This window comes from Canis lupus, unplaced genomic scaffold (genome assembly GCF_011100685.1).
Source record: "Canis lupus familiaris isolate Mischka breed German Shepherd unplaced genomic scaffold, alternate assembly UU_Cfam_GSD_1.0 chrUn_S2254H2454, whole genome shotgun sequence".
Lineage (NCBI taxonomy): Eukaryota > Metazoa > Chordata > Mammalia > Carnivora > Canidae > Canis > Canis lupus.
Window position 1 is genome coordinate 20,160 of NW_023331141.1, and position 27,595 is coordinate 47,754.

A 27,595-nucleotide genomic window follows, 5' to 3' on the forward strand; every position below is an offset into this window, starting at 1 on the left:
ATGTGGATTGCCAACTGCATGGATACAGTGGGAGATGCCAACATCAGTTCTGGGAGGTCCTTTGTGTTGGGCTGGCCCACGGTAAACTTTGTGGCCACCTTCAGGTAAGACCGATGCCTTGGTGTCCTGTATCTACATGGCTTGAAAAGGATAACATTGAAATCTATTGTCTACCAAGCTGGTGACTCACTTTTTGACCTCCCATGACACTTGTTTTGCCTTGTACTTGGCCTAAGAAGGTGCTTATATCCACATGGAAACAAGTAGATAATGTATAGTGGGAACTACTGGAGTAATTTCCTTCAGTTTTGATCAATGGTTTTTCAAATGGGCTCTAGTAGCCACTTGAGGAGTTAGGAGTTCTAGTTCTGTGGAAGGAGAATCAACAGAATGAGGTTCAAGGTCTCCTCTCCAAGATCCTGCCCTCTGATTCCCAGGGAGTATCTGCATTTTTAAATCACCGGAATAGATTTCTTGAGCAAGTACTATTAAAGGGTCCAATTAAATTTGAAAAATTGCTTTTACACTCCCAAGTTAATTCCCTTAACATCAGTATGTAATTATACAAATAAATTGATCATGCCGTTGGATACTAGGTTGCCTGAATTGCTGTGTACAGATTATCTTAGTTGGTGACGATCTAAAACAAAATATGATTCCATTGAGTAGAGTTTAGTTGTGTAAGACACATTTTTAGGCTGACAAGAGGATGGGGAATGTGGATCTCGACCCTGGATATCCTGAGCAGACACCTCTGAGTTTACAGGGATCATGCCACACTTGCATCTCTGTTTGAAACATCCACACCCCAAGCCTCATTCCTGTTTTATGCGGTTGTACTTAACACACTGCTTTCTTCTCCTCACCCCACTCCACCAAAATCTCACAGGTCATCATAAATGTAAGACAACAAAAATCTTTACAAGTTGTTAATTTATTAATCCTATAATGCAGCTGTTGAATTAATGAAAAATTTTCAAATCTTATTAGGAAGAAACATGTATTTATATCCTTTCTGCAGGTCTTCTTTTGCATAAAGATCATCAGTTCCCATTGCTTAATATCTTCTCCAGGTTGCAAGTGGAAGGAAAGAGTTTCAAATGGGAATTTTAAAAAAAAGGGAATATATAAAGTGTTTGGTAGGGGAGTGTCCAAAAAAAAAATTTCCCCCTAATAGGAGGAAAATGTGGAAGCCATTTAACTATTAGTTAAAAAGGCTGTATAGGGGATCCCTGGGTGGCGCAGCGGTTTGGCGCCTGCCTTTGGCCCAGGGCGCGATCCCGGAGACCCGGGATCGAATCCCACATCGGGCTCCCGGTGCATGGAGCCTGCTTCTCCCTCTGCCTGTGTCTCTGCCTCTCTCTCTCTCACTGTGTGCCTATCATAAATAAATTAAAAATAAAATAAAGATGTTATTAAAAAAAAAAAATAAAAAAATAAAAAGGCTGTATAAATAGATAGAAGGCACATATAACAACATCTGGCACCTAATGCTTTTGTTATTGATTATTATTACTGTTCTGCGGATTGGCATGAGTAACTAGAAGCTGTGTCTATGCACCTAGGCAGGTTGGGACACTAAATGGGCATTCTACTTTCTTGATGCGACAGGTCCTGAAATGGTGATGGAGAGGGTGGGGAGTAGTGTTGCTGGTAGAATTATAGAATGTGACAGCCACTGTAGACAGTTTGATGGCTCCTCAATAAGTGAAACACAATTACATATGACCTCCAGACACATATCCAAGAGAAAGGAAAATATATGTCCATGCAAAAATTAATACACAAACGTTTGGGGAATCCCTGGGTGGTGCAGCGGTTTGGCGCCTGCCTTTGGCCCAGGGCGCGATCCTGGAGACCTGGGATCGAATCCCACGTCGGGCTCCCGGTGCATGGAGCCTGCTTCTCCCTCTGCCTATGTCTCTGCCTCTCTCTCTCTCTGTGTGACTATCATAAATAAATAAAAATTAAAAAAAAATACACAAACATTTGTAGCAGTATTGTTGACAATAGTAAAAGAAAGAAAGATAGAAGGAAAGAAAGAAAGAAAGAAAGAAAGAAAGAAAGAAAGAAAGAAAGAAAGAAAGAAAGAATAAAGAAAAAGAAACCAAGTGTATATCAACAAATATACAAAATGTGGAACAGGAGCTAGGGACAGGAGGGAAGGGAGAGTGACTGCTTAATAGACACATGTTTGCTTTGGGGTGATAAACATGTTCAGTCACGATGGTTGCACAGAACGATGAATATACTAAAGGTCACTAATGGTCAATTTTCTTTTATGTGTAATTTACCACAATAAAAAAAAATGCTGGTAAGTGATAAGCCCACATGTGAATGAGCCTTAAGACATTTGCAACTTTGGATATTAAATGCTGTGAAAATTTTAGCAGAGAACATACTGATCTTTAGTAATTTTGCATCAGGGGATTGATCTTTCTCAGAAGATCACAGTGATGAAGAATACGGTTTTTAGGAACTAATTTAACATATTACAATCTGCCATATGTATAAAGAAATAAAAATATTACAGGTGTTTTTTTCTGAAAAAGATATTCTTGTTTCTGAGCCAAGACAGTTCCATCAAATTGCTAAATTTCTTAAATGTGATTTAATTTGAATGGTAATATTCTTTATATCCGAATAGCCCTTGCAGCTGCAGGAACACTCTGAGCTATAATTAACCTTTTTCCAGTTCTGGAAACTAAATATCAAAGTGGTTAACAACATGCCCGTGATCACATAGCTTGCATCACATAGTCACAATTAAGTTTTCAGATTTGAAATCAACTTTTCTTCCTCTTTAGGATCTACTTCCCATTGCTTTAATAGAGTCCACCAAAAGCCCAACTCTAAGGGGAGTACAATTTACACATCCACATCCCTTAACAACGGGCTCCTGATATTTTTAATCTGGAATGGTGATCTTAATATGTTAGTAGGAGTATTGTACGTTCCTCAATTTTTTTCTTCTCATTTTTTAAATTGCAGTTCTTCAGAACAAAAGGAAAAATGGCGTTCTTACCTTCAAAGGTATTTTGTCAATGTATTATTATAAGTCTTTAACCCATGATGGAAAAAATGTAGATCTCTTCAAAGCAGTGCCCCCAAACTATGTTCCCTTCCCTTAGTAGAAATTGTTACACTATCCTCCAATGATTTCTTATTCAATTGTACCCTGGCCATTACTACAAATAACCTGCTCTCCTTTACATGCATATATTGCTTATTTTTTATGAAATTCTGGTTATCACTCTCATCTTCCCCCGCTCTCCAACCTCATGATTATAGCTAACATTATTCTCAAAACATATATTAAATTTCCATAAGTGCAGTTTACCCTACCGAGTAATGCTGAAAGCAACTTCTAATTCCTACATTTGAAGGTGCTAGTATGCCCTCTGGTCTAGCTAGGCAGGAAAGCTTTGGTGACTGGATCTGCTGGTCAAATCTCACATGACGAGAGTGATCCATTGTTTTCCGAGTCACAGCTTATTTTCCTGAAATATTTTTGCATGTTTCCTTCTGACCCAAAATTTGGTTTTGCTGAGCTTATTTATATGCATTTAAAAATAACAAAGTACGTTGAAAACATGATCAACATAAATTGATTGGAAAGTAAGGTAATTTATCCTACTCTATTTTGGGTTACTATCAAATTCGATTAGGTACATCATGCTAGCCAAAGAGAAGGAGCAGCCAAAAAGCATTCTCCTCAAAATCTTCACTGAGAACATCAAGAACTGTGCCTGTGTGAGTATTTTTAAGACCAACAATTAAATTCTGAGTTCCTAATTCTGACTGAATGAAAAAGATGGAGATAGAGGTGGAGACACAGAGAGGGAGGAAGCAGTGAGTTGGGGAGAGAAGAAAGAGAGAGCAAAAGGTAGGAAGAGAGAGAGAATATTTAGAAAAGTACCATGAGGAAAAATGTATTTTCCCCCTCTCCATGTACTGCTTTATAGACCTAAAAACTGCGTCCTAGGTAATATGAAGCAAGAGGAATACATACTACAGTGCTTAAGCAAGGAAAGAGTATCGGATGTTAAGTGTCTATAACATTTCTCTGGATCCTTCTAATTGCTTATAGTGGCTTGTAATACAGTGATTTAGAATCAACCATTTTTTCCCCAGTGGCCACCACTTACATACAGAATGGTCTGGATTGTCTCCACAGTCCTTTTTCCCCTCCAGATATTTTATTTGGTATAACTATAAACTCAGAGAAAAGTTGTAAGTATAAAAGTAATACAAAAAGACCCCGTATACTCTTTCTCTAGATTCACCTATTGGTAACACTTTATTCCATTTGCTTTATCACTTATTTTCTTTCTCTCTGTCTATTACATGTATGTGTATACTTACGTTTGAGGGTCATACATATACTATGGCCCTTTTTCCTTAAACCTAAGCATTTCTTAAGAATAAAGATATTCTACAGTTATCACCTTTAGTGAATTTAACCTTGGCATAATACTTTACTCTGCCATTCCCATTCTCATTTTGTCAGTTGACCTCAATAATGTCTCCTTTCTAGTACAGGATCCACTTAAGGATCAGGTGTTTCATTGAGTAGTTATGTCAAATGCAGAGGAGTTTTAAAAAGTCTTTTGTTCCAAGGAATATCAGGATTGAATTGAACTAAGAGGGATGACACTTTTAAGGGATCAGCATATTTCTATTTCAATTTCTTTATACCGTGGGGAGAAAAAAATCAAACCAATTGGCCCAGTTTTGTGTGTAAAATTTGATTTCTGAAATTGTAGTACAGTAGCCAAGACATTTACAGTGATGAACAAGATACTTTGGGTATCTTTAAATGACATTTTTTTGTGGTTGTTGTTATAGTTTGAAGTAGCTCTAGATCACACAAAACATTATTTGAAGGTGGAAAAAAAAGATATTCCTGGATAAAGCAAAAGCCATGCAAATATTTTGATCTGTTGCTAAGTGCAGGCTAGATGCACTGCATGAAGGAGAGAGAATTCTCTAGCAGCAGAGCACATTCTCGTCTCTGCCTTTGATATCAATTGTGGCAGTGGTTTACATTCAGAACTTTCCTTGGAAAATTACCTTGAATTTTTTAAAAATCAACTTTATTGAGGTATAGTTTGGGTGAAATAAACATTTCTGATGTTCTTCACCCATTATTAAAGATCCAGGTTTCCCACTGCACTGTTTCACTTCATCGTAGAAAGATGATTCTTAGCATTCCTTGTGCAAAACTGGTGCAAACAGATTTACTTAATTTCTTTTATCTGAATATGGCTTTATTTTTTGACACTGACTCTTGAAGGATATTTTTGGGGATGTAGAATTTTGTTTGCAGATTTTTTCCTTTTAGTCCTTTAGATGTCCCAGTCTTTTGCTCTTGATGCTTTCTGATGAGTAGTCTGTGATTAAACATTAATCCTCAGTAGGTGATTTGTCATTTTTTCTCTAGCTGCTTTCAAGTTTTCTCTTTATTTTTGGTTTTTAACAGTGTGGCTAGGAAGTACCTAAGCATGGTTTTCTTTGAATCTGTCCTATTTGACATATTCTGAATTTCTTGAATTTATAAATTGATGCCTTCACCAAATTTGGGAAATTTTAATCATTATTACATCAAATATTTCCTTCCTCATTATTTCTCTTTCTCTCCTTGTGACAGTTCCATTCTTTGCATATCAGACACTTTCACATTGTTCAGAGATCTCTCAGGCTCTGTTAATTTTTTCAATCTTTTCCCCCCTTTTCTTCTTCACACTGGATAATTTCTAGTATCTATTTTCAAATCACTGACTTCTTTTCATCATCTCCATTATGCAATGTAGCCTAGTCAATAAATTTTTAAAAAATATTTTTTCAGATAAAAATTTCTATTTTTAAATATTTTTCCTCTCAAAAAAGGAAAAGTCATAAATACTTCTTATTTCTATACTAAGATGCCTCTATTTTTGTTTATTGTGAGCACATTTTCATTTGTATCATTGAGCATTATTGTAATAGCTGTTTTTGGCTAATAGTCTAAGCATCTAGATCATCTCAGGTGTGGCTTCAGCTCTTGAAAATTGATCTCATTTTCCTGGTTCTTCATATATTAAGTAACAGTTTGACTCATGAACAAAAACTAACTTTTCTTTTTCTTTTGAATTATTTCAAAAAATAGTTTGTTTTTCTGAAGTTATTTGTTTAGAGAGAGTTCCTTCTAATGGAATTTGTCTGTTGGGAGATCCTACAACATGCAGGAAAATATACATACATCCCTTGAATTACTATTTCAATGACTATTTGAATGACTATTGAATTACTTTTGGACCATCTGTGATATCAAGTAATTGCATTCAATTCATAGGAAGAAAAATACAATGAAAGGACAAGGAATGAATTATGAAAGAGCATCTTTTAACTTTGCTTTTAATATTTTCAAGGCCTGTGAGTGTCCACTTGTGCTGTTTCTTCTTTATGCACTGTTTCCTGAAGGACACAGGCCCCATTGCCTAAAAATGTTACAAAAACTGTATGCATAGTAAATGTTCTGGTTACATATTCTCTTATTTTAAAATGACTTTTGTAATTGAGATAGTTTTATAGATCCATCTCAGATTCCTATTAACCCCTTTCAGAAAATTTTCTGTAAACTTTTCCTAGTTGTATGGAGCAGTTTCTCAATGTATGGTCTGATAGAGAGCTATTATAAGTATCTACTCACTGGCAGAGTTGTGAATAGAACATAAACTTCTAACATTTCCAGTCTCATTTCCTAGATTCATTGGTTTTATTTGTCTTAACAGATTGCAACAATGGAAGTCTTAGTTAATCATGATGCCTGACAAAGAAAATACAGACTAAATAGTAGTTTTTAAAAAAAGTGTCTTTCATAGCCAGTTCTTATCTGATTTTACTGAAACCGACTATGTAATTACAAAGGAACTAAGCCATACTATACAAACACAACTCAGTAAGAGAGGAAAGTATCTAGTGCCTTCCTTTAATACTATCCCCCTCCCACCATTTTGGAAATAGCCTTATGGAGCTGAGGGTCACCCAAGTGCCCTCTTGGAATTCTCAGTTTTTCTCTTCCTTGCTTCAGCTGCTGTATTTTGTATGCCACAAATTCTTGGAGGGAAATATATGTTTTACTGACATGTTTCCTACTAGCTTCATGTTACATAAAAAAAATGAAAATATAATTAAGGGTTCGTGTTCTACACGTGCTTTACTTTGTCATTACCTGAAAACAAGCTTTACCTTTGGAGTATGGATAATAATTTGACAATTATTTGGTCACATGCTTTAAATCTAAAAAAAATTTGTAGCAATTTTTCTTATTTATTTTTTACAGTCCGTAACTATAACAGTGACAAATTCCGACACGGCAAATGACACTATCAACATGTTACTAACAATGCTGGGAATAACCGTAAGTTGCCTATAAACTATTTTTAGTTTACGAACCAACTTTGACTTTTGAGATTTGTGTCTGTGTGTGTGTATGTGTATGTGTGTGTTGTGCACCTCCCATCATAAGACAGCTGATTATTGTAGATAACAGTCATATTTTGTCCTTCCAACTTTAGAAATTGAAGGCAGCAAAGCTATAGTATTAGCTTATACATGAGTGCTATCTTATATTCCCATTTTAAATTTTCTGAAAATTCAAAGTCATAGCCTAAAATTGGGCTATAATTTTAGAGTGCTAATAACAACATGCAGTTTATTGTATATATTTTAAATACAGACAATAACAATGTTTCTAAATTTCTTTTTTTTTTGTTTCTAAATTTCTAAATATTTCCTCCTCTATTGGACTCTTTTCTGTGTTTTCAATTCTGATACGTCCCCATCCCTATTGACCCTAGTTATCACACAAGGAAGAACTCAATCTGTTTAATGAATCCTAAATTACATGTTCTGTTGTACCTTTTGACATAAAGACTACATGGCTACAAGCTACCTCTGTTTGATGCAGATCCTGAGGATGAAGCAGCTCATACTCTTTAGGAACTGGTAAAGACAAAGACAAGTTGAATAAGACCATGGATCTGGGGCATTTGTACATAGCACTTTCATCTTGTTTGGGTTTTAACTGTCTGTTCTTTACCTTTTGATGGTGCTCGTGTGAGTTGCTGATATCTTTTTATGAAAGAGAAATATATTTGAGGATGAGGTTTTATAAGGGAAAAAAGAGGGACAGTGATAGATGGAGAGAACCAAAAGGAGCACTTGGAAAGCACAGCTTCTTATCCAAAATCCTCTGTAAATGTGACGTGACATAATCATAAGATTGTTTGTAAATTCTATCTGACCCAATGGTATAATAAAGCCCTTTAAAACTTCAGAGCAACTGGAATTTGGCAGAAGAGATCAATGATTTCTGTACAAACAACATTTAATAATACATCCAAAATAAAATTGAATTTATATGTACTGACTAAAGCACATCTCTACATACATTTCTAACCTGTATGATATATAAACCCTAAGTAAGAATTAAATCCTGGAAAAGAGAGTGAGTGGTTTGAGGGATGAAGGTGGGGAGATTGATTAATGATTTAACTCATTTTATTTCACGTTTGTGATTTTCTTTGCTTAAAGTGATCAATGTCACTAGGCAAAGAATTTCTATTTTAATGAAGAACTGGGGTTATTTGGCTTTATGTATACCTGATTTAAAGGATTCCAGCATGGCATTTCCAAACCCTACCCTACCTTATTAGCTCTTACTTCTTATTTGCAACACAATCTTGAGCAGATTTAGCTGTGTGTGTGTGTGTGTGTGTGTGTGTGTGTATCTGTGTCTGTGCCCATCCATACCTGTGACATTCCTTCATAAGGTGAAGGCCATGATTTTTAGTCAAGAGTCAAGGGCACATGGTAACTATTACCAATAATTCTATTTCAAACATTTTTTGTTTTAGTCTCCTGGAAGACTCTTTAAAATAGTTCAGCAATCTTTATAATTTAGAATTGTTTGTTTCAAACAATTGGGATTTCCAGTATTACTGGGCAATAATTCTGCTGGGAGTAATCGTTTTCTGCATCTGACATGTCTAGAGTCCTCATCCTTTCTCTCCCTAAAGTGGGGTTTGCCTGCCCCAAAGCCTGTGGCTGACTTCCCTCCACGATCTCCTCAAGGTCTCTTGGGCATTTGTCTCCTTTTGTTCAGGGCTGCTGAGCTATTGATGCCTCTCAAGTTACTTTGCTCAGGATTAGTCATAGCAGAGTATATGGCTCTCTGGACAACATGCATCTCTGGGCAGGGGCATTTGGAGACAAAAGCCAACACTATCCAAGGAGTCTAGAGACAGCAGAAGAGAGGACTCTGAGATGAGACTTTTACTCCGTAGTAAAGGGACACAAATCTCATTTCTTATGCCATGGATCACCCACAAAGTGAGGGGCTGGCTGTACTGTGGTTTCCCGGTCTTTATCAAAAATTACAAGAATCTGGGACAGTCTATTGGAAGTTGTGAGGGGAACTAGTTAACAAGTACTATAGCTACCTCCATGGACCAAATGCCATTTATCCTGGCCCCAATTCTTCTTTTTGGAAATACAGATATGCTAAGGAAATGTGTTCTTCAAGTACTGTGAAAGATTTGTTTTGACACCTAGTTCTTTTTGTTTCCAAGGGCTCTGAGAAAGACTTCCAGCTGTGGGTGAGTTCTGGCAAGGAAAAACTTCCACTAACTGGTAAGTGTCAGGGAAAATCTAAGATGGGATTGATTAGGTTCAAAATTGTAACTCAAAGTTTCAAAGTAATGGTTGTTCTTTCTTAAGCTTCAAAATCCTTAAAAGTGAAAATCACATGTTATATTCCCTCACATGTTTATTAAATAATTACCAGGTACTGTTTCCCAGGCATTGATAACATCTCTTCATTCAGCAGCTATGATTTAGTGAGGGAGAGAAATGTAAATTTTTGTTTCTACTTCTTGTTACCTGACAAACAGAGCTGTCTTGAAAAAGTGTGATTATTTACTATTTACTTACTTATTTACTCACTTAGGTATGAAAGCAAAATGGATGGGAATTTTTTTCCCATACATTTATTTTTCATATTTCAATCTTGAATTCTAGTTCCTAACTACTAAGAAGCCTCTATTTTGTGAGAATCCTCTAAAATCCAGTTATGTCCCTGAATCTGGTTACAGATATGTATTTAACACCCCTGCCCTGTGCCCACTTTTCTCTGCATCATAAAGAAAATGAGATAATCACATTTAAACTCCTCTAGTCTTCACTGATGAAATCGCCTGCACTTTGCTGTTTCTCAGGTTTTTTCCATCACTGATCTTAAGGTTATTGATAAACAGATTGCACCTCTTCTAAAATAGTTATTAGCACAAGTTCTCTGAAAAAAAATCTTTGGATTAGCAAAATTGTTTAGTGTTTCCAGTAATGGAAGGATTTTAAAAAAAGAAAAAGAAGACAGGGTCGGTAGCAGACCTTGAAGTATAGTAATAGATGGTAATGGTGACAATAATCTCTTCTAGAAATCTTAAAGCATTCCTTCTTACATGAAATTCTTTATCCTTGGGCAGCCCGGGTGGCTCAGTGGTTTAGCACCGCCTTCAGCCCAAGGCCGGATCCTGGAGACCCGGGATCGAGTCCCACATCGGGCTCCCTGCATTGAGCCTGCTTCTCCCTCTGCCTGTGTCTCTGCCTCTCTCTCTCCCTCTCTGTGTGTCTGTCATGAATTAAAAAAAAAAGAAATTCTTTATCCTTTTAATAAACCTGTGAAGCTATAACTCTTTTTCAAATAATCTGGAAATCTAAACAACCAATTTCCTTTTTTAAAAAAAACAACCAATTTCTTTCTGCAAAATATATATTCCCAGTCTTAGACTATAGAGTCACAAAGCTCATCACTGAGATCAAAATCCCCCAGTACCACTTCCTGTTTTGAATTAATGTTGATATCTTTGTAAAAGTTGGACAGGGGCAGCCCTGGTGGCTCAGCGGTTCAGCACTGCCTTGAGCCCAGGGTGTGATCCTGGAGAGCTGGGATCGACTCCCACATTGGGCTCCCTGCATGGAGCCTGCTTCTCCCTCTGCCTGTGTCTCTGCCTCTTTCTCTCTCTCTGTTTCTCATGAATAAATAAATAAAATCTAAAAAAAATGGTTAGCAGTAAAAAGGAAAAAAGCTAAATACTTATATATGTTTTAATAAAGTGCATTAATTTAGATAAAAATGATGTAGATGATAACTTTTTAGACTTTGAATAGCTTCACACACGAACGCAGCTCTAAGGAATCTGAAGAGCCTGTTGTTCATGATGATCCATTACAGCATTCAAAATGCATTTTTTAAACATACTCTCAATTCTCAATTGTGGATTAGCTCCTGGTTATCTTGGTTTGGTTGTATTGCTGTCATAGAAGCTTCTTTTTCCTTAATGGAGGGAAGTCCCTGTGATTCTTGTGAACATTGCATTTATGACGGATGAAAAGAACAGCAAAAGCTCCTTTAGGTACATTCAATAATAAATCTGAAATGACAGAATGAGAATTTTCATTCTATTCTTAAAAAATGAAATCCATATCATTGCATAGGGTCTTTGAGAATTCTCTAGAGAGGAAAAACAATTTAAAGCATAAAAGAGCAAAACAAATCACTTGGCAGGCAATTCTGGATGGCTGTGGGTGTGGTTTTCTATTCTCTAACCATCGTTTTACAGTTTGCTTCTGGGTTTCCCACTCTGCACACCCTTCCTTCTGATCATTGCCTGGCAGGACACCCATAGAGGGAGGGCAGCAGTGGGAGGGAACCATAAAGCATAAGGGCAACACATCCCACTACTCTCGAGTAGCTCTGGCTGGAGAATTGACAAAAGGAAATGAAAAAAAAATCTGTTCGACTGACATTCTGTTGGAGAGAATAGTGAAGATAGCAATTCTTTATATATATACTCCAAATATTTAAAAATTTATTAACCAAAAAATAAAAATAAAAAATAAATAAAAAATAAAAAATATTAACCACCAATGCTTATTAATATATTCACTCTGATAAGTTTGTGTGTGGACAAGCATTTCAAAGAATGAATGTAAGGCTCGACGGTGTCAAGTAATTTGCCTAAGATGTATAGATCTAGTTAGTGTCAAGGCACAAACTAGAAAAACTTAAACATTCTCAGAAACACAGAAAAAGTCAGCATTGTTTAATGCACTCATGAATATATGTATTTCATGTAACATGCTTTAAATTGTTTTCTCTTCTTAAAATCTTTCCCTTGGGCACACGCTTTCTGTAAGGTGTTCCCACAAGGGTGCATATGATGCTCACTCAGGAGGCACAGCCTTCTTTATCTAGAAGTCCCAGAAAAATACCAACATATACAAATAGGGTGATGCTTACACTCGTGGTAAGGTAGGTTTGATGACAGCCATCACCATCAGCCTAAATATTCAGGTTTCTTTCCATACAGGACATGAACATCCCTATGGAATTAAAATGAGCCATCTTCCATCTACTAAACTGCTGCCAAAGGAAGCAGAGGACTCCGTCTCTCCTTCCCCTACTCAGGAGTCCCTCCTTCTGGAGCAGAAGATCACAGACATGCAAATCCATTTCATACTGAAGCCCAGGCACCCAGCCCAGAACAAGCAAGGGAGAGGTGAGCCACTTGCCTTTCTTCAAGTGCCTTCCCTTGGCTCATGTCTCCATGCTTAAACACAATTCAGACACACAGTTTATTCTTTCTGGGTGAGCTTATTGTCATCAATGAGGAGGAACAGTATAGGAAAGAATGCAAACACTACCAAAAATCAAGCTTAGAAAAATTCAAAAGTCTGACATCAAGACCCAACTCATTTCTATGAAGGTTGTTTTCTTGTTTTAAATCTTTTGGGAAGACCATTAACTCCTGTCTTTCTCTATATCCCCAGAGCACTTTCAAGGCTGCCCTGAGCCATGCCTTGTGCTGAGTAGTATATCATATATTTAGTTTAACGAGTTGTAGGCAGCATCATTTATGTTAAAGTTGAGCAAACTGAAGCTTTAAAATGCTAAGCTTCCTCAGTGGCAGGACCAGGATGCTTCTGGTGCAGGGCTGGCACCCACATGAGTGGAGGTGGTGATGCACTCACTACATCCCAGAAAAGCCAAGTGGCCGAGTGTTCAAGGTTATTTGGTGAAATGTTCCTCATTTGTTTATCCTTCGACAACTTGGCTCATCTGCTGACTCTTAAAGAAATCAGTTATTTAAGCAATGTTAAGGTATCTTCAAAGGGAAACATTCACAGCTGAGCACTAGAAACTTTGAACTCAGCTTCTCACTGCTGGTCACCTTTTCTTTGGAAAGCTCTTCCTTCATAGGGAATGTTGAGTAATTAAAAATCATCTCTGGAAACTGGTGCATATGCATTCATAACCTCTATAAATGCATTCATAACCTCTCATTGTTTTGCTTTTCTATGATTTCTTTCAAGCCTTGTACTTGTGTGTAGGTGTATATTTACATATATGTTTGAGTGTGTGTGTGAGGAAGTGTGTTTCCACACTTCATTGTGGTTTAGTCTCTTTTCAGTAAATGTTCAACCTATTTAACCGAAAACATCATCTCTGGGTGGGTTGGTGGGGTATGACAAGAAAACACAGCCACCAGAGGGCCAGCATGTAATGACAACATCCCAAGGACCCTGACTGCAGCAAGTCATCCTTGAAGATGGCCCAGAGCAGAGGAACATAGAAGTAGGGCTCAGGCAGATTGTGTCCTGAGAAGCAGATCCTTTGGATGGTAGAACTTGAGCACTCAGAAAGCCAAAGAGGAAATCTGAGGCTGAGGGGAGACTGGCTGTGAAAGCAGAGGATTACCACACTCAGCCTGATTTGCATACCAAATCCTTCTAGCTTTTAAAATCAGATCTGACACCTGAACCCACTGTTCACTCCAGTAGAAAACACATCTACAGGTTCAGTGCCTCCTGATGCAGTGTAACCGGCAGTAACTGATGGCACAGGAAATACTGACCTTCAATCTGATCAAGTCCCAAAGTTTAACCATCAGTCTGAAGGATATGGGTAAGAACTTATCAACACCATGAGGATGCTGTTAGCCAACATCAGAACGAGGAGAGTTCTACAAATAAATGACTCAGTTTCCCTCTTCTAGCCACTACAATGAACACACTGTATAATGGCAATGGTGAAAATAAGGCTAAGTGAATTAAAATACACTAATCTCCCTTCTTCCTTAGATTCAGGCCAGAAGACCATGAAAAGCACTGTTTTCAGAGACTGGGCCTTTTGGTGGCGCGCTGGCACTTGCCAGAAAAACCACTGCAGAGTTGCACCATCTGCAAAACCACGACAACCATTGGGGTTTCCCTCACAGGTATCTGTGATAAGGACAACTTGCCCTTCCCAATACTGGTAGGTCTCAGTTTGGTCTTTTATTACCTTCCTGAGGAGAGGGACCTTGGAGAGGCCAAGTGTTCTCATGCAAACCAACCCTTAAATGGAGAAATCATTAGACAGACCCTGGCTTTGGCTGAGAAGCTTTGCTAGTGTCATTTGATTTACCTACTGCAGAGTCATTTGGCCAATACAACAGAACGACGTTTTGTCCATTCCACTTGTTTCCACAGAGACCCATGTAGGCCTTGTTCAGATCAGTCAAAATGGACTCTGTGTGCATGAATCATCTTCACATTCTGCTATTGTCTTCCTGAACTCACAGTAGTCGCAGGTCTCCTTCAACTGAGTCTACTTAATCTAACAACTGAAAATATCTTACCTAAGCATAAAGTCTCATCCTGAGGCATATATGAATCTGCTAATTCTAAAAGAGCATGTTAAATGACAGCCACAGCGTTTGGCCTGTGTTATCTCAAATCAGTGCACTGAATTTTCAGTGTGGAAATTTACTGAGTACCCAGTACCTCTGCAACCCTGCACTAGATTTGGGAATGTTATCCTAGGTGTGAAAAAATTTACCATGTTAGTTACATGCTTGCTACTACCCCAGTCCTTGCATCACAGCCATTTTAGGGGGTAGCTGGAACTATTATCCTCCACACTTTACAAATGAATTAGCTTTCAATATAGTTCGCATGTGCCCCAGGTCACACAAATGATCAGAATGATAATAGGTTTCCGATCCCTTGGTCTATCAGACTCCAGCCCTTATTATCTTTCTACACTGCAGGGAGAGAACATGAAGATAGAGCAAAAGACAGTGAAAGACTCATGAAAGAAATGTAATCAGATAATAAGAAGAGAGCATTTGAGGTTTTTTTTTTTTTTTTTAAAGAGGAAGGGAAATAGAGATAGTAGGAATGGAGGATACAAACACTTAAAGAGGAATCAACAAATGGGAAATGAGTATGGCAAAAAGATTTGAAAACATGGGGAAGGGCATCTATGTAAGAGAATAAGGAGCCAAAACTGGTAAAGTAGGAGACAGGCGAGGATTCCACAAAGGCCTAGAAACACAGAAGTTTGATTTAAAAGGGTAAATTCAATGAAAAAATCTGATTTAAATAAGTGATTACAATGTTTCAGTGTATGTAAGGTGGATTTTGGGTAAAACTATAGAGAGACATTGACTAAAGAATCTAAATTGACTTTAGTCTTCCAGCTCTAAAACCGTAAACCATCCGATAGCCTAGCTCTTTCAAAAAGGAAGCAAGCTTTTGCTCTGGGCTTGGGATATGAAATGCCATATACTCTTCTTTTTTTCCTACAGGATATGCTTTCCGTGATCAATCGGAAAGGACCACTCCTGGAAGGCATCTTCAGAAAACCAGCCTGTATAAATTCATGCAGAAACCTAAAAGAGAAACTAAATTCTGGGGACAGAGTTAACTGTTACAGCAAATCTGTTCATGTGGTAGCATGTGTTTTAAAGGTGGGGAAAGTTCTAGCTTTACCACACATGGGTAACTGAAGCTGTGATTGGTGTCTTTCATTACGATTGCCCAGGAACCAACATAGGCATAACTGATTAAGAACTTGTCAAACTGGAAAACACTTCATGAAATCAAATTTAAGGAAGCTACTGTAGGAGTTAAAAGCCCCATAAATTAGAAATACTTTCTGTTATCACCATGAACAGCCTACCTGAGGACTCCATGCAAAATACTAATACTAATATGACTACTAATAATAATAATAAATTTCAAAGTATACACTGACACATACATAATATTTACCAAAGCAAACATCTGCTTTTGATGACATCCTCACCACGCTCCTAATGAAGGCAGTTTCCAAAAGAAAAATCATGTGAAAAATTTGAGAATAGGTAGGGAATTTCACAATAGTAAGCAAATGTTTACTTTATGAGGAATACAAAAAGGCTCAGTGAGGTGACCAATCATTCTTAACCATCACTGTCTCCTGTTTCTTGATGTCTTTTACTTTATAACTCATGAAGGAAGGATTTTGCCATTTGTGTCTCCTTTCACCACATCCTCGGCATCCTTTAGTTAATATTTGTGATGTCTAGCCCACCATCCAAGGTTATAATGACATGTTAACCAGCTCTTGCTACATGCCAGTTTGGATAAATCGAACTTTTGGAGTAGGTGCAACAGACAAAAGTAGTTTGGAATTCTGGAAAGTCAAGAGATCGATTCAAGAACTAGATTAATTTGGAAATTATACAGCTACATCACAGATATCCTGTTCTATTGCTAAACCGTAATGGAGAAAGATGTGAGAACTAGAATAGAGAATTTAATCCATCTACCTTGGCACTTGCTAACAGTTATCAACAAAACTAAGTTAAGGCAGTAATGATGACACTCTTAGAATCAAGGTCATATTTGGTCCTTCCTTGTCACATTTGGTCTTTTCTTGTCCCCCATTTCTTTTCTTTTAATTTTTTTTATTATTATTTATGATAGTCACAGAGAGAAAGAGAGAGGCAGAGACATAGGCAGAGCTTGTCCCCCATTTCTGTTCAACTATATGAAAGATACCAATAGTCCCTGACCACTACTACATTGGACTACAGTAAAACACACCAGTAAATATATATATAGGCATCAAGAGACAGGGGAAAGAATGATGATACATTAGGTACTCAAATAGCATGATAAGTGTTGCCCTCTTGAAGGTGCACACATACAATTGATGTTTCTAGCAAGACTTAGTAGGATCCTTTCTCTTTCCGTGTTATAGGCACAGACTAGGAAGATGGTGACCACGTGTGCATAGAGTTCTTAGGCATTTCTGAAGCTTTCCCTACCTAAAGTTGACTAATCTTTGTGGAGAATCAGACTCTGCAACCTTGGCCTGAATAGTATCATGTCAAACTCTCTGGAGAATTGGCCTACACTAGAAATGAATACATCCTCAGGACCATCATGAGTTTGCCATTAGACTCTCTACTTTTGTACAGTACAGGAAAGGAAGAATGAAGCGATTATGAGAGTAGCTTTTGTAATAGTTTGCAGAAAAGCACACAAAAGTGCCATATGATAGAAGGGAGCTTTGTCCTCATTTACACTGAAGCCTAGGCTCTGCTTAGATGCTTTCATTTTTGTTGGAGAAAATCCACACACCTGCTTTTCACGTGCAAGTCAATAGAGAATCAGAGCAGAGTTCCATGTGGGTCACAGTTTGGGTATCTATGACGTAAGTAGAGACTGAACTGAAGTTTGCAACTGTTTTCTCTGTAATATTTCCAATATCTATATTGCATATGTGAGTGTGTCTGTGTGTATTTTTCTTTTATCCACATAAGGATTTTCTTGAAAATATCGAAGGAAGTTTACTTTCATCCAAACTCTATGAAAAATGGCTTGGTGTTCTTAACGAAGTGACTGAGAAGGAAAAAATAAATGCAGCCCAGAGGTAATGATGCAATAATTACTCTACTCTGGTCATGGCTCAGAATACAGCCAATATACTATTAGGAAAATATTGGCTTCCTTCTTGCCACTTTGACCACTAAAATAACATTCAATGCCAAATAGTTTCGATTCTTCTCACCAATGGAGGCCAGTTTCAGAATACAAGCATGCCTTATGGCTATTATTGTACTTCTCCTGAACTTATTAACATTGACTCCTTAGTCACTGTACAACTTCTGAATATATGAAACTGGTACACAAAGTCAGTGGCCTGAGAGATGCCAGTGCATCAACAGCCAGTGGCATAACCTAAAGTTTGTCGAACATTTAACCAGAGAGGGTTAGCTCAGAAATTGAATTTGGTAAAACACTTTTGTGTACGTTCATGCCTGGAACTCTGCTACAGCAGGTTGCATACTAGATCTAGAAAGATGTTCTCTGCTTTCCGTCTCTATACTTCCAACTGCTAAGTGCAATGACTTGCCTTATTCAAAAGTGCATCTTTCTGACTTTAGGCTTCTAACACAGCTGCCTAAAGCGAATGTTGTTCTCTTGCGATACCTTTTCGGTGTGTTATACAACATTGAGCAACAATCCTCATCCAATCAGATGACAGCTTATGATTTATCAGTGTGTATAGCCCCAAGCATTCTTTGTCCACTTAATTCCTGCAGCTTGGAATTGGAAGACAACTTCATTAAAAAGGTAGAGAGATCTCTCATATGTGTCCCCTGGGGTTTAGAATCCATGCTTTGAATCTGAAATGTGTAGTAGTAATTGCGAAGGATCAGTTCTGAAAAGTGCACATCTTCATAGGCTTTCTTGGAATGGCAGAGTTTGCTATCCTTCTCTGGTGGAATATGGGAAGGGGTGTTGTTAAAGTGGGAAACGCAGAGCAGTTGAGTCGCTTCTTTCCCATCCAGGAGATTCAATACTAGACTGACTAAACAAAAGAGAGAGAAGAGTGATATAATATGATAGAAAAGACCTGGGCTCTGGAGTTTGACAAGGCAAGGTTCAACTCTCAGCCTGATCCTGGAGGGGGGAGCTTGTAACCTTGGGCAAAGCCATGGTTTCCTCATAACACAATGGTAACAAGACCCAGCTCCTGTGGTCGTTACTGGCACATCCTAGGTGGCTCGGGCACTATGAGCACCCATGGCTCCAAACACATTGGCTTTGCTCTGAAAGTTGTGGCTCATTTAGAAAAATACTTGGCTACTCTTTTGCCTCTGTTACATCAGACAGAAACTAGTGAGATATTCCAGAACATCCTAATGAAGCCACAGATGCCTAATAAGATGACAGCTTTTCCCCAAGCTCATGCCGAGAGCCAGCATTAAGCAAAGCAAGACATGAGAAGGGACTGTGGTTAGACAGACAGACATGATTTCCCCCAGCCCTGTGAGTTTTTACTCAAAAAAAAAAGAAAAGAAAAGAAAAGAAAACATCAAAAAAAAAAATCCACAAGAATATCCACTTTCCAAAAACTATTCTTCCCTATTTAAGAAATGGATTTCATAGGACTTTGTCTATGCTTTTTACATTTTAATCAGTTATGATACTAAGTTACAATCCAATATTTTCTGGAAGCAAAATTTTACAAAATACATAAACTTTTAGAAGGTACATTACTTTGAAAACTATCCTAGTTTTAAAGATGTAACCTTTGGTATCACAATGTTAGGTATTAAATTAGGCAACAAATTAGGACTTTAGTCCACTGACTAGTAATATTTTAAAATCTGTACCCAAAGTACAACAAAAAGTATTACTCTTTCTTATTTTATTAGAGAACTTGGGTTTCTATATATTTTTATCAACTCTGAATTTTTCATAGAAGTCTTTCACATTTTTGGTTAGATCCAAGGTCTATAAACAAAATGTGACTTCTAACTCTTCCATATGAAAAAGAGCACCCCATTGTGTTCTTTTTGCATTACAGGCTTCTCTTGTACAGTTTTTGATCGAAAATTGCCTCAAGATATTTGGAGAAGACATCACTTCTCTCTTGGGAGAGAATTCAAAGAGTTGTCATAACAATGAGAAGGCTGCAGGTACTGTGAATAGTTTAATAGGCTTAGGGAGACATGGACAGCAAGGTTCCCAAGGGTCATGGCAGATACTTAGCCCTGTTCTGGAGCCCAGAGCATCCCCAGGGCAATGATTCCCAGCTGCTCCTTCTTCTGAAGACTGGCTAGCAGGTCAAGGGAGGTTTCACACTGTTGGAGACCCAAGAAAGCATAGAAACTTCCAGATGTTTCTGGCAGTATTAGGAGATAGCATGGTATGATACAGTGTTTGGGAATTTTTTTTAACACAATTTTAAATGGATCCCACATCTATATTATATGATATATGTAGTTAAACGTATAATGCATAAGTATTAATTTCTACTTATAATATATAAATGTGCTCTGGTTGAAACCAGAGCATGCGACTTTTATTCCTGCTCCATCCTCTTTTTGATCAGTGGCTCTTGAGGCACCACAGGATTCCAGTGCTCTTTAAAATGAGTTGAAAGGAACCAGCATCATTGAGAGAAAAGGACTTGACTTGATGTCAATCATCTCTCCAGAGTACAAACTCCAGTGCCCCCATTTATCAGATATACAACCTTTGGCCAATTACTAGCTTGGTATCACTCTATTCATGCCTAAAATGCTGGATAAAAGTAATGTCTAAATCTTAGAAATGTTGTCAAGATTCAATAAGATAAGGGATGTAAAAACATTTCTAAAAAGCAAATATTAGAACTAGGAGAAGTTCCCCTGAGACTAGTGCGAGTATTATTTGAGCCTAGCTAATCACAGCTCACTGGCAACACCCCATTTTTTGTAAAACAGAGTTTAGATTCAGAACCTGGAGACACACATCATCAATCCCTCCATACTTTTGACATGTCTTCGTTTTACGACATATACCTCATTGTGTTGAGGGAAGCCTTTGGACAATCCGTGTCATCAGGAATTAAGATGAGTCTAGTGCCATGTCTGAGAATATGCTGGTGCAAGACAAGTGTTTGTTTTTCATGTCCTCAGTGACAGAAAAACAAACTGTTGAATCCAAGCCAGTGAGAGTGATAGTGATTTCCAAAAGAGCACAACTGCAGAATGCTACCAAGTCCCCATGTGGTCCATCCACCTACATGTCTACAGTTTAGTAAGTTACTGAAGACTGGAATCTCCATAATGACCCTTGACACTTCCTCTTTATCTGTTTTTCCAATGAATGAGAAATGAACCCCTTCCAAGACCCAGCTATTTCCATTTAAAGTTTTTTCCTTGGTCCCATATATTCATATTGAGGAAATCTTCCCACAAATTATCTCCTCTATCTTCAATGCCTATCATATCCTATGACATACCTTTTGAATTGTATTGTACTGTGTTGTATACTTTTATATGGATAATAAAAATCATTCCATAACTCAGTAGTTTACACAACCATTGCTTTGGTTATGATTCACATAACACTTCAGTGGAGACTCATCTGTGCAGTTCTGGTCTCAGACTGGATGTGAAAGCAGAGGATTTCCAAACTCAGCCTGATTTGGATAACAAATCCTTCTAGCTTTTAAAATCAGATCTGACAGCTGAACCCACTGTTCACTCCAGTAGAAAACAAACATCTACAGGTTCAGTGCCTCCTGTTGCATTGCAAAGACAGTAACTGATGGCACAGGAAATACTGACTTTCAATCTGATCAAGTCCCAAGGTTTAACCATCAGTGTGAAGGATATGGGCAAGAACTCAACAATGCCATGAGGATGCTGTTAGCCAACATCAGAACATGGAGAGTTCTACACAACAAATGACTCAGTTTCCCTCTTCTAGCCCTGCAATGAACACACTGTATAATGGTAATGGTGAAAATAAGGCTAAGTGAATTAAAACACACTAATCTCCCTTCTTCCTTAGATTCAGTCCAGAACAAGTTGAAAAGCACTTCTTTTAGAGACTCGGCCTTTTGCCAGCGCATTGGCACTTCCCAGTACAACCAGTGCACAGCTCTACTGTCTGCAAAACCAGGACAGCTCTTTGGAGTTTCCCTTACGGATATCTTTGATAAGGACATCATGCCCTTACCAATACTGGTAGGTCTCAGTTAGGTCTTTTATTGCCTTCCTGAGGAGAGGGACCTCGGAGAGGCCAAGTGTTCTCATGCAGACCAACCCTCAAGTGGAGAAATCATTAGACAGTCCCTGGCTTTGGCTGAGAAGCTTTGCTAGTGTCATTTGATTTACCTACTGGAAAGTCATTTGGCCAATACAACAGAACGACGTTTTGTCCATTCCACTTGTTTCCACAGAGACCCATGTAGGCCTTGTTCAGATCAGTCAAAATGGACTCTGTGTGCATGAATCATCTTCACATTCTGCTATTGTCTTCCTGAACTCACAGTAGTCTCAGGTCTCCTTCAACTGAGTCTACTTAATCTAACAACTGAAAATATCTTACCTAAGCATAAAGACTCATCCTGAGGCATATATGAATCTGCTAATTCTAAAAGAACACGTTAACATGACAGCCACAGAGTTTGGCCTGTGTTATCTCAAATCAGTGTAATGAATTGTCAGTGTGGAAATTTACTGAGTACCCAGTACCTCTGCAACCCTGCACTAGATTTGGGAATGTTATCCTAGGTGTGAAGAAATTAACCACGTTAGTTACATGCTTGCTACTTCCCCAGTCCTTGCATCACAGCAATTTTAGGGGAAGCTGGAACTATCATCCTCCACACTTTACAAATGAATTTGAAGCTTTCAGTACAGTTCGCATTTGCCCCAGGTCACACAATAGATCAGAAGCATAATAATAGGTTTCCGATCCCTTGGTCTATCAGACTCCAGCCCTTATTATCTTTCTACACTGCAGGGAGAGAACATGAAGATAGAGCAAAAGACAGTGAAGGACTCATGAAGGAAATGTAATCAGATAATAAGAAGAGAGCATTTGAGGTTTTGTTTTTTTTTTTTTTAAAGAGGAAGGGAAATAGAGATAGTAGGAATGGAGGATACAATCACTTAAAGAGGAATCAACAAATGGGAAATGAGTATGGCAAAAAGATTTCCATACTTGGGGAAGAGCATCTATGTAAGGGAATAAGGAAACAAGACTGGTAAATTAGGAGACAGGCGAGGATTCCACAAAGGCCTTGAAACACGGAAGTTTGATTTAAAAGGGTAAATTCAATGAAAAAAAAATCTGATTAAAATAAGTGATTACAATGTTTCAGTGTATGACTCTAAGGTGGATTTTGGGTAGAAACTATAGAGAGACATTGACTAAAGAATCTAAATCGACTTTACTCCTTCCAGCTCTAAAACCGTATACCATCACATAGCCTAGCTCTTTCAAAAAGGTAGCAAGCTTTTACTCTGGGCTTGGGATATGAAATGCCATATACTCTTCTTTTTTTCTTACAGGATATGCTTTCCTTTATCAATGAGAAAGGACCACTCACAGAAGGCATATTCAGAAAACCAGGTAGTATAAAGTCATGCGGAATCCTAAAGAAGAAACTGAATTCTGGAGACAGAGTGAGGCATTACAGCAAATCTGTTCTTGTGGTAGCATTTGTTTTAAAGGTGGGGAAAGTTCTAGCTTTATCCACACATGAGTAAGTCAAGCTGTGATTGGTGTCTTTCATTATGATTGCCCAAGGAGCGACATGGGCAAAACTGATTAAGAGCTTCTCAAACTGGAAAACACTTCATGAATTCAAAATTTAAGGAAGGTACTGTAGGAGTTAAAAGCCCCATACATTAGAAATACTTTCTGTTTTCACCACACACCACACACCTGAAGACTTCATGCAAAATACTAATACTAATATGACTACTAGTAATAATAAGAAATTTCAAAATATACACTGACACCTACATAATGTTTACCAAAGCAAACATCTGCTTTTGATGACTTCCTCACCACACTCCTAATGAAGGCAGTTTCCAAAAGAAAACTCATATGAAACATTTGAAGATAGGTATAGAAGTTCACAATAGTAAGCACATGTTTACTTTATGAGGAATCTAAAAAAGGCTCAGTGAGGCAACCAATCATTCTTAACCATCATTGTCTCATTGTCTCCTGTTTCTTAGTGCCTTTTATAAGTCATGGAGGAAGGATTTTGCCATTTGTGTCTCCTTTCACCACATCCTAGGCATCCTTTAGTTAATATTTGAGATGTCTATCCCACCATCCAAGGTTATAACGACATGGTAACCACCTCTAGCTACATGCCTCTTTCGATAAATCTATCTTTTGGAGTAGGTGCAACAGACAAAAGTACTTTGGTATTCTGAAAATTCAGTAGATCGACTCAAGAAATAGATTAATTTGGAAATTATACAGCTACATCACAGATGTCCCATTCTATTGCTAAAATGGTAATGGAGAAAGATGTGAGAACTAGAATAGAGAATTTAATCCATCTACCTTGGCACTTGCTAACAGCTCTCAACAAAACTATGTCAAGGCAGTAATGATGACACTCTTAAAACCAAGGTCATATGTGGTCCTTCCTTGTCACATTTGGTCTTTGCTTGTCCCCCATTACTGTTTAACTATATGAAAGATAGCAATAGTCTCTGACCACTACTACACTGGGCTAGAGTAAAACACGCCAGTAAATATATATATAGGCATCAAGACAAAAGGAAAAGAATGATCATCCATTAGGCACTTGAATACCATGATAAGTGTTTCCCTCTTGAAGGTGCACACATACAATTAATGTTTCTTGCAAGACTTAGTAGGGTCTTTTCTATTTCCGTGTTATAGGCACAGACTAGGAAGATGGTGACCACGTGTGCATAGAGTTCTTAGACATTTCTGAAGCTTTCCCTACCTAAAGTTGACTAATCTTTGTGGAGAATCAGACTCTGCAACCTTGGCCTGAATAGTATCATGTCAAGCTCTCTGGAGAATTGGTCTACACTAGAAATGAATACATCCTCAGGACCATCATGAGTTTGCCATTAGACTCTCTACTTTTGTATAGTTCAGGAAAGGAAGAATGATGCAATTATGAGAGTAGCTTTTGTAGTAGTTTGCATAAAAGCACACAAAAGAGTAAGTTCCATATGATGGAAGGGAGCTTTGTCTTCCTTTCCAGTGAAGGCTATGCTCTGCTTTGATGCTTTCATTTTTGTCAGAGAAAATCCACAACCTGCTTTTGCATGTACAAGTCAATGGAGAGTCAAGCTGACCCCCCCTGTGGGTCACAGTTTGGGTATCTATGAAGGAAGTAGGAACTCAACTGAAGTTTTCAACTAAGTGTTTTCTCTGTGATATTTCCAATATATATTTTGTATTATATATGCATATATATGTGTGTGTGTGTTTCTGTGTATATTTGTGTGTATTTTTTTTTATCCACATAAGGATTTTCTTGAAAATATCGAAGGAAGTTTACTTTCATCGGACCTCTATGAAAAATGGCTTGGTGTTCTTGACGAAGTGACTCAGAAGGAAAAAATAAATGCTGCCCAGAGGTAATGATGCAATAATTACTCTACTCTGGTCATGGCTCAGAAATACAGCCAATATACCATTACAAAATATTGGTTTCCTTCTTGCCACTTTGACCATTAAAATAACATTCAATGCCAAATGGTTTCTTTTTTTTAATAATAAATTTATTTGTTATTGGTGTTCAATTTACCAACATACAGAGTAACACCCAGTGCTCATTCCGTCAAGTGCCCCCCTCAGTGCCCATCACCTATTCACCCCTACCTCCTGCCCTCATCCCCTTCCATCACCCCTAGTTCATTTCCCAGAGTTAGGAGTCTTTATGTTCTGTCTCCCTTTCTGATATTTCCCACACATTTCTTCTCCCTTCCCTTATATTCCCTTTCACTATTATTTATATTCCCCAAATGAATGAGAACATACAATGCCAAATGATTTCAATTCTTCTCACCCACAGAGGCCAGTTTCAGAATACAGGCATGCCTTATGGCTATTATTGCTCTTCTCCTGACCTTATTAAGTAGACTCCTTAGTCATTGTACAACTTCTGAATATATGAAACTGGTAGACAAGTCAGTGGCTTAAGAGAGATGCCAGAGCATCAACAGCCCATGGTATAACCTTAAGTTTGTCAAATATTTAACCAGAGAGGGTTAGCTCAGAAATTGAATTTGGTAAAACATTTTTGTGTACGTTCATGCCTGGAACTCTGCTACAGCAGGTTGTATACTAGATCTAGTAAGATGTTCTCTGCTTTCCGTCTCTATACTTCCAACTGCTAAGTGCAATGACTTGCCTTATTCAAAAGTGCATCTTTCTGACTTTAGGCTTCTAACACAGCTGCCAAAAGTGAATGTTGTTCTCTTGCGATACCTTTTCGGTGTGTTATACAACATTGAGCAACAATCCTCATCCAATCAGATGACAGCTTATGATTTATCAGTGTGTATAGCCCCAAGTATTCTTTGTCCACCTAATTCCTGCAACTTGGAATTGGAAGACAACTTCATTAAAAAGGTAGAGAGATCTCTCATATATGTCTCATATGGGGTTTAGAATCCATGCTTTGAATCTGAAATGTGTAGTAGTAATTGCAAAGGATCAGTTCTGAAAAGTGCACATCTTCATTGCCTTCCTTGGAATAGCAGAGATCTTTATCCTACTCTGGTGGAATATGGGAAGGGGTGTTGTTAAATTGCGAAATATAGAGCAGTTGAGTCGCTTCTTTCCCATCCAGGAGATTCAATACTAGACTGACTAAACAAAAGAAAGAGAAGAGTGGCATAATATGATAGAAAAGACCTGGGCTCCGGAGTTTGACAAGCCGAGGTTCAACTCTCAGCCTGATCCTTGAGGGGGGAGCTTGTAACTTTGGGCAAAGCCATGGCTTCCTCATGACACAATGGTAACAAGACCCAGCTCCTGTGGTCGTTACTGGCACATCCTAGGTGATTCAGTCACTATGAGCGCCCATGGCTCCAAACACATTGGCCTTGCTCTGCAAGTTGTGGCTCATTTAGATAATACTTGGCTACTCTTTTGCCTCTGCTACATCAGACAGAAACTAGTTAGATATTCCAGAAACATCCTAATGAAGCCACAGATGCCTAATAAGATGACAGCTTTCCCCAAGCTCATGCCGAGAGCCAGCATTAGGCAAAGCAAGACATGAGAAGGGAATGCGGTTAGACAGGACCGACATGTTTTCTCTCCCGACCTGTGATTTTTACTCAAAAACAAAACAAAACATCAAAAAAAATCCACAGGAATATCCTCTTTCCAAAAAACATTTCTTCCCTCTTTAAGAAATGGATTTCATAGGATTTTGTCTATGCTTTACACATTTTAATCAGATATATCCTAAGTTACAACCCATATTTTCTGGAAGTAAATTTTACACAATAAGTAAAGTTAAGAAGGTAGGTTGCTTTGAAAACTATTCTAGTTTTAAAGATGTAACCATTGGTATCACAATGTTAGGTATGAAATTAGGTGACAAATTAGGACTTTAGCCCACTGACTAGTAGAATTTTAAAATCTGTACCCAAAGTGCAACGGAAAGTATCACACTAAGTTATTTTATTAGAGAATTGGGTTTCTATATATTATTATCAACTCTGAATTGTTCATAGAAGTCTTTCACATTTTTGGTTAGATCCAAGGTCTATAAACAAAATGTGACTTATAACTCTTCCTATAAAAAAGAGCACCCCATTGTGTTCTTTTTGCATTACAGGCTTCTCTTATACAGTTTTTGATTGAAAATTGCCTGGATATTTGGAGAAGACATCACTTCTCTCTTGGGAGAGAATTCAAAGAGTTGTCATAA

The 27,595-nt window shown here is 37.9% G+C and overlaps 1 protein-coding gene across 1 annotated transcript; it reads left to right on the forward strand.

Annotated features, from left to right (window-relative positions):
• On the forward strand, window positions 1-27,595 carry LOC119879066 (rho GTPase-activating protein 20-like). Its single transcript, XM_038589526.1, has 11 exons — window positions 1-104; window positions 14,185-14,359; window positions 15,675-15,836; window positions 17,679-17,788; window positions 18,303-18,492; window positions 19,733-19,844; window positions 21,709-21,884; window positions 23,217-23,378; window positions 25,177-25,286; window positions 26,094-26,283; window positions 27,503-27,595. The coding sequence occupies exons 1-11, from the start codon at window positions 1-3 to the stop codon at window positions 27,593-27,595; spliced, it is 1,584 nt and encodes a 527-aa protein (XP_038445454.1).